At 42.4% G+C, this 12500-nt stretch overlaps 3 protein-coding genes across 10 annotated transcripts in view; 2 read left to right on the forward strand and 1 right to left on the reverse strand.

Moving 5' to 3' along the window:
- Positions 1-490, forward strand: part of zgc:110222 (uncharacterized protein LOC550336 homolog) — an 8565-nt gene extending 8075 nt beyond the window's left edge. The window contains exons 3-4 of one of the 2 annotated variants that reach the window (XM_031298586.2): positions 1-171; positions 211-490. The exon at positions 1-171 is cut by the window's left edge and continues 56 nt beyond it. In XM_031298586.2, coding sequence (XP_031154446.1) covers positions 1-153 — 153 coding nt within the window. In that variant the 3' untranslated portion in view covers positions 154-171; positions 211-490. The other variant, XM_036000591.1, reaches the window with a different exon arrangement.
- LOC116049192 (receptor-interacting serine/threonine-protein kinase 3-like) overlaps positions 1-12500 on the forward strand; it is a 286056-nt gene that overhangs the window by 121692 nt on the left and 151864 nt on the right. The window lies entirely within an intron of this gene.
- The window catches only part of alg13 (ALG13 UDP-N-acetylglucosaminyltransferase subunit), a 48263-nt gene continuing 40579 nt past the window's right edge, over positions 4817-12500 (reverse strand). For all 6 annotated transcript variants that reach the window (XM_036000543.1, XM_036000541.1, XM_036000540.1 and 3 more), the window contains exons 22-26: positions 11571-11690; positions 11203-11243; positions 9897-10014; positions 7694-7801; positions 4817-5889 (exon numbers count right to left, since the gene is read on the reverse strand). In XM_036000543.1, the coding sequence (XP_035856436.1) occupies positions 5528-5889; positions 7694-7801; positions 9897-10014; positions 11203-11243; positions 11571-11690 (749 nt within the window). In that variant the 3' untranslated portion in view covers positions 4817-5527. The remainder of the gene's footprint in view (positions 5890-7693; positions 7802-9896; positions 10015-11202; positions 11244-11570; positions 11691-12500) is intronic.

Raw genomic sequence — 12500 nt, forward strand, 5'->3', positions numbered from 1 at the left:
CTTCAGGAGCTGGAGCGCTCGGCTGCTCTGATTGGTCTGCAGGAGAAACACCTGACGCGGCTGTCCAACCCGCGCTGGCTGAAGGCGCCGCTGAGCGCCCGGGGGGGCCGCGACCTCTGGACCGTGGAGATCCCCGCAGAGCTGTTACCATGACGACGCACACGCCACAGACTCTCGGAACTGTTACCGTGATGACGCACACGCCACAGTCTCTCAGAGCTGTTACCGTGACGATGGACAGACAGACGAGTTAAACGTGTCCGGTCTGCTGAGGTTTTGAGGCTTGTTTCTACATTTCTGGTTCAGCGATTCCTCTTCAGACGAGTGACTACGTCTCCGTCTGCTGCCTTGATATTCTTTAGACGTTTTTTAGGGGTTTCTGTCACTTTCTCTACATTTCTTTCTATGAAGTCTCAAGTCAAATATTCCTGTACTGTCTCTTTAAGGCCCAGACACACCGACCAGACGGCCGGCCGTCGCAGTAGAGCCAGTCTGACTGATCAGTCTCCCCGAGTTGGTCCAAAAAGTTCCTCAGAACACCGAAGAGACCAGACGTAATACGTCTCCATAGCAGCAGGCGGCGCTAATCTGGATTGTCGCCCAAAAAATGAAAACTGGCAGCTGATTGGACGAACGCGTCACGTGGGTCTGGCTTCTCCAGAAATTCACAGCCAGACTGTCATGGCGACTCGTTCAGAATACGATCTCATATTTTTTCAGAAACGTGTTTCTGAAAACATTTGAAGAGAGAAATAGGCCGTGCAGCTGCTGAATCTGTCTTCATTTCAGATCAACAAAGGTCAGTTTAGAAGATTTTACTCAGATTTTGAGACTCATCCGCTCCCCATTTCCTGGTGAGTCCCGACTGCCCTGTCTCTGACTGCCCTGTCTCTGTCTGCCCTGTCTCTGTCTGCCCTGTCTCTGTCTGTCCTGTCTCTGTCTGCCCTGTCTCTGTCTGTCCTGTCTCTGACTGTCCTGTCTCTGTCTGTCCTGTCTCTGTCTGCCCTGTCTCTGTCTGTCCTGTCTCTGTCTGCCCTGTCTCTGTCTGTCCTGTCTCTGTCTGCCCTGTCTCTGACTGCCCTGTCTCTGTCTGTCCTGTCTCTGTCTGTCCTGTCTCTGTCTGTCCTGTCTCTGTCTGTCCTGTCTCTGACTGCCCTGTCTCTGTCTGTCCTGTCTCTGACTGCCCTGTCTCTGTCTGTCCTGTCTCTGTCTGCCCTGTCTCTGTCTGCCCTGTCTCTGACTGCCCTGTCTCTGACTGCCCTGTCTCTGACTGCCCTGTCTCTGTCTGTCCTGTCTCTGTCTGTCCTGTCTCTGTCTGTCCTGTCTCTGACTGCCCTGTCTCTGTCTGTCCTGTCTCTGACTGCCCTGTCTCTGTCTGTCCTGTCTCTGTCTGTCCTGTCTCTGACTGCCCTGTCTCTGACTGCCCTGTCTCTGACTGCCCTGTCTCCGACTGCCCTGTCTCCGTCTGTCCCGTCTCCGTCTGTCCCGTCTCCGACTGTCCCGTCTCCGACTGTCCCGTCTCCGTCTGTCCCGTCTCCGACTGTCCCGTCTCCGACTGTCCCGTCTCTGACTGAACATGTCAGGTCGGCCCTGATGAAGGCTGACGGCTCCTCTGACGACCGACGGCTTGAACACACCGACCAGACTCGAGTCACCGACCTCGCCAGACGGTCCGACGGCCGATTATCGGCTCGGTGTGTAACTGAGCCGGTGGAACTCCTCATTTCCACCGGCTGCGTGTCGGCTGTTTGCTCCGCCGTCCGCCAACACCCACCAGCTCTGGATTTGTTGCGGCACGGCTGCGGCCATGACTGACAGCTGTAGTCACGAGGACCCACGAGATCTCACGAATTCACGTAGAACAGAACCACAAAACCACCAGCAGTTAGTTTCATCCAGAGGAGTAGAGGGGAAACTACTCTGAGCTGTGTTTTCAAGGTGTAGTGCAGGAAATATGATCCGCCGTGAGCACGCTGGATTTTACTTTGAGAATTAACCGGATGTTTTATGTCAGTCCCTCCAGAAGAACCTGATTATATGATCTCATAATTCAATGCATCACCAGCCAAAGTCTGCATATTTATTTTGGGGGCCGCATTTTTTCAAATACGCCGCACTTTCACCGCATAAATTGCAGATTTCCACGCAAAATATGCGGGGCTTGCATGACTTCATAATCCCCACATTTTCTTTGCAAAAAAGTCCCATATATCTTAGCAGAAAGATGAAAAATGTTGCGTTTACTTCACACAAGAGCACCCATTTTTCCCTGTTGCCATGGGAACGTTATGAAGTGACGTAATTATGCGACGTGAACATCATCGAAAAGCTGCAAACCCCGCGATGAAGACATGATGAAACCACAGTTTTAAAAAGTTCCCGCAATTTCATCGCATCATATTGCATAAATATCTCGCATCTTCCATCATATTTTTTAAGAAAACGTGCCGCATCATCAAGGATTTTAGCCCAAAACTATCACAAAATAACTGCACATTGTTCTGGAAGGACTGGTTTATGTGCAAATACACACACTGACGTTAACGGAAACCTCCTGACTCCACCACCGTGCCGGAGCCGGTGGAAATCAGGAGTACGTCTCCGTCTGCTGCCTTTATATTTTGTAAACGTTTTCATGGGTTTCTGTCACTTTCTCTACATTTCTTTCTGTAAAGTCTGGAGTCGAGACGAGCGTCTCCGCTCTGGTAGTTTCTGTCTCTTTTTTTTTGCATTTGTGTGTTTTTTTAATGTCTGTCTCTTTATTGACGTTTGTAGCACGTTAGCATGTTAGCTGTTAGCATGTTAGCTGTTAGCATGTTAGGGTTAGTAGGGTTCAGAGACTCGTTGTCGTGTCGAGAAGCCAAACAAACGTCAGAAAGGAACAGGAAGTGTGAAGCAGTGTAACCTTTAAGCTCTGTTCTGACCGTCAGGAAGCTGTAGAGACTCTAAAGCTGTTTTGTTAATAAAGTTTCTTCAAACTCCACATTGACTTTTTTATTTATTTATTTAGTAAAGAGCATAGGTACATCGCCAGTATGTACATATACAAATAGTCTATATATATATATATATATATATATATATATATATATATATATATATATATATATATATATATATATATACACACACAAAGAAAAATATGTGTATAAAATAAATAAAAAAGTAGAAAAGAAAAGTACATATTAAGTCAAATGTATCACCGGTACATGAGAAACACACTCCCAGTCTTAATTGCCTTCCTATTTTTAATATCTCTTATAGTGTTGCCATATTGGTGCAGTTCTTGAAAGAAGTGTTCAAAGCCCATTTCTTCTTGTGAATGTGGAATTTCCCCAATAACAAGATTAATTGAACAAAATAAACAACATCATTGTCCATCTCGTTGCCTTCAAAACAAATAAAATATATTCATCTTTAAGTTGAATTGATTGCCCAGTGATCAGTCTGATAAGATGTGGAACATCTACCCAAAATATTTTAGTATTCATACAGTGAAAGAACAGATGACAGATTGATTCTTCTTCTAGTTCACAGAAAGTACAAGAATATTCAACATCAAGTTTGAATATCTTTAATGTCCTTTTTGCTGGATATATTTATGTAAGATTTTAAGATAAACCTCTTACTTTATGAAGACAGAATTTGTCTCCAATTAACCAGATTATTTACCAGTTCATGTCTCCATAGATTGAAGCCTTAAATAATCTCCTGAGGGCAGAGTTACTACCTCTTGGATACTACTCCTGATGTGTTTACATGACCATCTATTCTTGGTCATGTCAGGAATATACCACTACCAAACGGACTGACCTCTGACATTACTGATCCTCTGAGAAGTTGCAGAACACTCCTCAGCACAGCATCAACAACGGCTGCATATTCTCTTGGAGTGACTGCTAACAGGAATTTGGAGAAGAATTCGTTCTACTTTAGTAACTGCCGTCAGCATTAAGGAGTTGGTTTATCAAAATAATACCATTAGCAACCCAATTTCAATAAGATTTATTTTTATATTGAATATCCTTGTTATTCCAAATGTGGTAATTGGTTGGCGTAAAATTATGCTTGTAAATTAACTTCCAGGCCAGCAGAGCTTGTTCATGAAAATGTGATAACTTTACAGGTGATCTATCAATTTTGTAATCACATGTTAACAGAAATTTAACTCCACCAACTAATCCAAATACATATTTAGGGAAAGTATTCCAAATACAGTCCTTCTCTTCAATCAAATGAGTTAACCATTTCACTTTGAAAGTAGAAACTCAAAGTTTCTCTTTTCCAAATTGATGAAGTATTTAGTGTATTTTTCACCTTGTTCAAGCCACTTCCTCCCAGAGCTGATAACGGCACCCTAATACCTAGTGTAATAATAGTACCTTTAATTTACATTCTACTGTTGAAGAAATGACTGTTTGGTCTATTATTGGATGTATATATATTAACCAAAACAAACTGAGATTGGTCAATGTCTACAAGAAGAATGATCCATCTACCATCTGTATCTATTAGGTGCTTGATGACATGACCCTTAAACTTTCCCTGCAGTATAGCGACCCCTGCTGACCAAGTTACCAATAATAATCATTTTGTTAATTATTAAATCATCACAGAAACATCAAGGTTAGCATCTTTATATGTGGTAAACAGCGTGCTCTCTGATTGGTCCGGGCCATGTGATAACAGCGGGCTCTCTGATTGGTCCGGGCCATGTGATAACAGCGGGCTCTCTGACTGGTCCGGGCCATGTGATAACAGCGGGCTCTCTGATTGGTCCGGCCGATGTTTGAATGATGACTCGAGAGTAAAAGTCTGCTGGTGAAACATAATCTTTATTAACAGTTTGAACATCAACAGAAATAAATCCCTCTGCAGTAACAGGGACTGGCCACGCCCCCTCTCCCTGATTGGCTGACTCCAGACAACTTCAACAAACTCAACGAGTGTCCACACAAACAAACAGGAAGTGATTCTGAGGCAGCTTCAGTTAGCCACCAGCTAACTGTTAGCATGTGCAGAACTAAAGCTAACATGCTAACAAGCTAACAGGAAAACCACAACGCCAAAATAAGAGATTTATTCTCAGATTTAAATCTTTTTTTTTTTTAACATATTTGGTTAGTAAATGGTCTTGTTAGCGCTGTTAGCATTGCTCATTGTAAACAAAGGGTGTTGTTAGCCTCAAGCTAACAGTGAGGTAAGTTGTGTGTGTTAGCTAACGTGCTAACAGAAAAACCATGATGGCAAAAATAAATTCTTTTTTTCTCAAAAATAAATTCTTTTTTTTAAAATTAAATTTCTAAATGTTCTCCACATTGTTAGCTCTGTTAGCATTGTTAGCACTGCTCACTGAACAAACAGCCTTGAGCTAACATTTAGCATGTGAAGCTAACAAGCTAACAGGAAACCCACAATGTATTTTTTCTCAAATTTAAATCTCTCATATTTTCTGAAAGTTCTCCGGTCTGTTAGCGCTGCTCATTGAACACACAGGGTGCTGTTAGCGTGTAGCTAACAGTGAGCGTTACATGGCGGAGGGGAGGTAGTGCGTGGTCGTGTGGTGGGCGGGGGGGCCTGTGATGTAACCCACCATGTGGCCAGGGTTGGGGGCGGGGCAGTAGATGCGCGTGGCTCCGCCCCCGCTCTGCAGCGCCCCCCAGTGGGTGGCGGGGGGGAGGCAGGCGTGGTAGGGGGGGTGGTGGGCCAGGTGGGGGGGGTGAGGGGAAGGGGCGGAGGGCAGGTAGGCGGCCGGGGGCGGAGCTTCATACGGCAGGTGCAGCAGCGGGGGAGGGGGGAGCGTTTGGTCCTGATACAGCAGAGCAGAGGGGGCGGAGCCTGGAGGGGCGGGGCTTAGGGGGGAGGAGCCATCCATGGAGGGGGAGGGGCCTAAAACAACACACAATCAAGTTAGTTATGTTACATAATATTACATCTTCAGGAGCTGCTGAGATTCATCAAATGTTAAAGAAATAAACCCTCAAAAAAACATTTCTTACAGCGTGATGAAGGTCTGAAAAGACGGCAGATGTTGAAAAAAGAGACAAATGTCAGAAAAGCTGCTGAGATCAGTTTAAAACGCTGTCGTCCATTAAAAGGTCCCATGGCATGAAAATGTCACTTTCTGAGGTTTTTTAACATTAATGTGAGTTCCCCCAGCCTGCCTATGGTCCCCCAGTGGCTAGAAATGGTGATAGGTGTAAACCGAGCCCTGGGTATCCTGCCTCTCTCTCAGGTCTATATAAAGAGACTTCAGATACAGTATTAGGGGACCACTAAGGTCTATATAAAGAGACTTCAGATACAGTATTAGGGGACCACTAAGGTCTATATAAAGAGACTTCAGATACAGTATTAGGGGACCACTAAGGTCTATATAAAGAGACTTCAGATACAGTATTAGGGGACCACTAAGGTCTATATAAAGAGACTTCAGATACAGTATTAGGGGACCACTAAGGTCTATATAAAGAGACTTCAGATACAGTATTAGGGGACCACTAAGGTCTATATAAAGAGACTTCAGATACAGTATTAGGGGACCACTAAGGTCTATATAAAGAGACTTCAGATACAGTATTAGAGGACCACTAAGGTCTATATAAAGAGACTTCAGATACAGTATTAGAGGACCACTAAGGTCTATATAAAAGAGACTTCAGATACAGTATTAGGGACCACTAAGGTCTATATAAAGAGACTTCAGATACAGTATTAGGGGACCACTAAGGTCTATATAAAGAGACTTCAGATACAGTATTAGAGGACCACTAAGGTCTATATAAAAGAGACTTCAGATACAGTATTAGGGACCACTAAGGTCTATATAAAGAGACTTCAGATACAGTATTAGGGGACCACTAAGGTCTATATAAAAGAGACTTCAGATACAGTATTAGAGGACCACTAAGGTCTATATAAAGAGACTTCAGATACAGTATTAGAGGACCACTAAGGTCTATATAAAAGAGACTTCAGATACAGTATTAGGGACCACTAAGGTCTATATAAAGAGACTTCAGATACAGTATTAGGGGACCACTAAGGTCTATATAAAGAGACTTCAGATACAGTATTAGAGGACCACTAAGGTCTATATAAAAGAGACTTCAGATACAGTATTAGGGACCACTAAGGTCTATATAAAAGAGACTTCAGATACAGTATTAGGGGACCACTAAGGTCTATATAAAGAGACTGCAGATACAGTATTAGGGACCACTAAGGTCTATATAAAGAGACTTCAGATACAGTATTAGGGACCACTAAGGTCTATATAAAGAGACTTCAGATACAGTATTAGGGGACCACTAAGGTCTATATAAAAGAGACTTCAGATACAGTATTAGGGACCACTAAGGTCTATATAAAGAGACTTCAGATACAGTATTAGGGGACCACTAAGGTCTATATAAAGAGACTGCAGATACAGTATTAGGGACCACTAAGGTCTATATAAAGAGACTTCAGATACAGTATTAGAGGACCACTAAGGTCTGTATATGGATTATCTCGTGCTCACTAACTCAGATTTAGACAGATTTGTGAACAATATTTGAGAGAAATAGTTCTTTTGTGTTCATAGTAAAAGTCTTAGATATTTGAATTCAGATCATGAAAAATGGGGCCAAAAACAGAAGAGTTGCGTTTATAATTTAGTTGCGTGTATGTTAGGGAGGAGGAGTCTACTGACCGCCGCCGTGTCCGTCCGGCTGTCCGTCTGCTGCCCTGCTGGATTCTGGGTAGGAGGAGGGGGGCTGATGGGACCCCCGAGCCATCTCGGGGTACGAGGGGGGGGCAGCTGGGGGCAGAAGACACGGACGGGTCAGACAGGATACAGGAAGTAGAGGTTGCACTTCCTGTTACTGAGTAACGCCAGGACCACGTTCATCTCTAAACGGTGTGCGGCTTGTTGCTACGGTTACCGTGTTGGAGGCCATGCCGCCTCTGAACGTGTGAACCCAGCTGACAGCCAATCAGCAGAGACTGTTACTGTACTGTTACTGAACTGTAAACTCGTGGTGATAGAAAGGCAGAGAGCTCACCCCCCCCAATCATATCATTGAATGACAAACACCATAGTTATTAGTTTCAGGTATCAAAAAAGCCATGTGAATAGGAAAAAAAAAAAAAAAATATATATATATATATATATATATATATATAAATAAATAAAAGGGCTGTCAGCATTAACGCGTTAATCGTGATGCGATTAAGGGCCGCCACGATGCGATTAACTTTTTTTAATCGCATTAATCGCAGAAATTCAGAGAAATTAAAAGAAATGAATGGTTTGACAGCCCTATTTAGGAGTTAGTAAACACTATATTGACTCTAGTGAGGATAGGGATTTGTAGTTTTTTAGTTAGGTACTTGGAGGAATTGTGCAATAATGACAGATTCACACATTTTTCTTTTGTTTACAGTAAATACTTACAAATCTTAAAATCAAGTTCATAAAGTCAATTTCTTTTCATTCATTTGATTCCCAATCAAGAGCAGTTAAAGAGGGAGGAGGTTTGACGCTATCAAAATATGGATACCGCCCAACTCTAGCGTGAAGCTGCGTTCAGATTTTTAAAAAAAAGCAATCGCTGCAGGGTGGTGTGACGTCCTGTTGCGTTCTTTAACCCCCCCCCCATGTAGCACAAGACTTTATATTTCACAGTCAGATCGTTTATAGAACTCACCGTTTCCTACTGCACTGTGATGTCACTAACAATTTGATTATAGATTTAGATTTGAATGTTAAATTGCTAGCTGTTTCTGATTGGCTGCTGTTTTTATATATATATATATATATATATATATATATATATATACACACACACACACATCTGTGTATATATATATATATATATATATATATATATATATAGATAGATAGATAGATATATATATAGATATATATAGATAGATATATATATAGATATATATAGATAGATATATATATAGATAGATAGATAGATAGATATATATAAAAAAAACAGCAGCCAATCAGAACGACTAGATATGTAACATTCAAACTTTAATTAGGTATTACAAACACTAACAGCAGCCAATCAGAAACAGCTAGCAATTTAACATTCAAATCTAAATCTATAATCAAATTGTTAGTGACATCACAGTGCAGTAGGAAATGGTGAGTTCTATAAACGATCTGACTGTGAAATATAAAGTCTTGTGCTACATGGGGGGGGGGGTTAAAGAACGCAACAGGACGTCACACCACCCTGCAGCGATTGCTTTTTTTTAAAAATCTGAACGCAGCTTCACGCTAGAGTTGGGCGGTATCCATATTTTGATAGCGTCAAACCTCCTCCCTCTTTAACCGCGGTATACGGTATTACCGTGACTAATTAAAAATGATGACGTAAGACTCCAACACCAAACTGTTGGCTTCACCGTTCAGAAACTGAATACCAAACACTAATACTGAAACTATAACAACATAACAACAACTTACAAAATAAACTACTTTCTCCTCCAAACTGTCACCTGATGACAACCACACATAATTACATGAATTATATTTAATATTTAATCCTTGTCTCCTATATAAGTGCATTGCATTTATTTTAATGACGGTATTGAAACTGATACCGTTGCTATTTTTAAGACCCCGCGGTATACCGTATTACCGCCCAACCCTACTTCACGCTGAAGTACAGAGCTCATTTAAGATGATGCTCTGATGTCCCGTTTCCATGAACGCAGCACAGAGCTGCTAAAACGGTGCGTTTGAATATTTCTGCATACCGAGCGATTGGACCGTAACGTGTAAAAACTGTTCTGAGGGTTTGATCCCAGCAGCATCTGCTGGACCAATCAGAGAGGGTCTTACCGTACAGGGGGTGCTCCTGGCTCAGGTAGGAGCCAATCAGAGAGGGTCTTACCGTGCAGGGGGGGCTCCTGGCTCAGGTAGGGGGGGTAGTGCTGGTAGGAGTAGGAGGAGTCCGGGGAGGAGGTGGGGTACACCTGCTGCTGCTGCTGCCAGCAGCTCTGATGGTACCACTGGGGAAATATTAACAAACATTTATTAACATTTTATATTCTAAAAGCCATTACACACCGACGACGGGACATCATAACTATGTATGCCGATGACACTGTGGTTTATGTGTCCTAAAACATCTGAGTTAGTTGTTCTGAAACAATGTTTTCTAGTATTTATGACATTACCGGAACTAGACTTATTGGTCGATAGTTACTAACGTCTGTGGTATTCCCGGACTTAAAGATGGGTTTTACCAGTGACTTTTTCCAAGCATCTGGAAATATTCCAGTTTTAATAGACATTTATAATGTGGGTCAAAGGTTGAATGATAACTTGTGCATATTTTTTTGAGGAAAGTTGCGTCTATGTTATAGTTATCTTTGGATAAATTGGTATTCAGGTCTGAAATAGCTTTCAATACCACTGCCTGATTCACTTCTCTAATTTTAAAGGAATTCTCATTCTCTGATGACAATTATAGAGAGTGGTCTAGACCTCCTCTATCTGTAAATTATAGAGTGGTCTAGACCTCCTCTATCTGTAAATTATAGAGTGGTCTAGACCTCCTCTATCTGTAAATTATAGAGTGGTCTAGACCTCCTCTATCTGTAAATTATAGAGAGTGGTCTAGACCTCCTCTATCTGTAAATTATAGAGTGGTCTAGACCTCCTCTATCTGTAAATTATAGAGAGTGGTCTAGACCTCCTCTATCTGTAAATTATAGAGTGGTCTAGACCTACTCTATCTGTAAATTATAGAGTGGTCTAGACCTACTCTATCTGTAAATTATAGAGTGGTCTAGACCTACTCTATCTGTAAATTATAGAGTGGTCTAGACCTACTCTATCTGTAAATTATAGAGTGGTCTAGACCTACTCTATCTGTAAATTATAGAGTGGTCTAGACCTCCTCTATCTGTAAATTATAGAGTGGTCTAGACCTCCTCTATCTGTAAATTATAGAGTGGTCTAGACCTCCTCTATCTGTAAATTATAGAGTGGTCTAGACCTACTCTATCTGTAAATTATAGAGTGGTCTAGACCTCCTCTATCTGTAAATTATAGAGTGGTCTAGACCTACTCTATCTGTAAAGTGTCTCGAGATAACTCTTGTTATGATTTGATACTATAAATAAAATTGAATTTGAAAAAAATGTCCCAGATGTGTAAAGATTTAAATTATACTCATTAAAATGTTCTCTCACCTGGATTCCGAGGTTGAAGTAATACTGTAGGACTCTGCAGTCTACACACACACACAGAGACACACACACACACACACACACACACACACACACACACACACACACACACACACACACACACACACACACAGCAGAGAGACACACACACACACACACAGCAGAGACACACACACACACACACAGAGACAGAGAGACACACACACACACACACACACACACACAGACAGACAGAGAGAGACACACACACACACACACACACACACACACACACACACAGACACACACACACACACACACACACACACACACAGTGAGCCAGGAAGCTGCAGCAGGAAGTGATGCTGTGTTTTTGTAGTTTGACCTCTGACCTCTGGGTAAATCGCTGCCGTTAGGATCGTAGGAGTAAGGGGGCGGAGCCACCACAGCACAGAGAGGCTCGCCCATCTCGTTAACCAACCAGGGAGAGGAGGCGGGAATCGCCATGGCAACTAAAAACAGAAAACATCAAATGACAAATATGAGACATCACATACAGGGAGGGAAACGTATTTGATCCCCTGCTGTTTGCCCACTGACGAAGAAATGATCAGTCTATAATTTTAATGGTAGGGTCATGTGAACAGTGAGAGACAGAATAACAACAAAATAATCCACACAAACATGTTATGAATTGATCTGCATTTTAATGAGGGACATAAGTATTGGACCCCTCTTAATCAGAAAGATTTCTGGCTCCCAGGTGTCTTTCCTACAGGTAACTAAGATTAGGATTGAATCTGTCCACAGAAGCCATCAATCAATCAGATTCCAACCTCTCCACCTGCAGAAGTACATTTTAAATGTCCGCGGCCCAAGGCCAGGTAACGGCGCGGACTCCAACGCTTGCTGTAACTTCGCGATTGCTCTTCTTTTTGTTCAAAATACAACAAGATTAAAAGTTGTGAAAGCGTGAACAAAGAAGTTGAGGGAGTCAGCTGAGAAAAAGAGCTTTAATGTGCACGGAGGTAAATCAACACACAGGAAAGCCCGAGGAAGGTGCGGACATATCTGGCTAACGGTCCTTAGTCTAACATCGCCTCATACCGTTCTACAAGGAAGACCCTCCTCCTGAGGGACGCTCCAATGATCACCCTCACAACATGCGTGTAAATCTTCAATTGGCTATTTCCGAGGTTAAGACCACCTCTTCTGGGATTTTTCCACTAAATGAAGTCATTTAACTGATCTTGCGTTTCGAGCTCCTACGCTGAAGGCGTTTGGGGCTTGGTGCCATAGCTTTTTCGCGGCAACAGCGGCAC

Source organism: Sander lucioperca, chromosome 4 (genome assembly GCF_008315115.2).
Source record: "Sander lucioperca isolate FBNREF2018 chromosome 4, SLUC_FBN_1.2, whole genome shotgun sequence".
NCBI lineage: Eukaryota > Metazoa > Chordata > Actinopteri > Perciformes > Percidae > Sander > Sander lucioperca.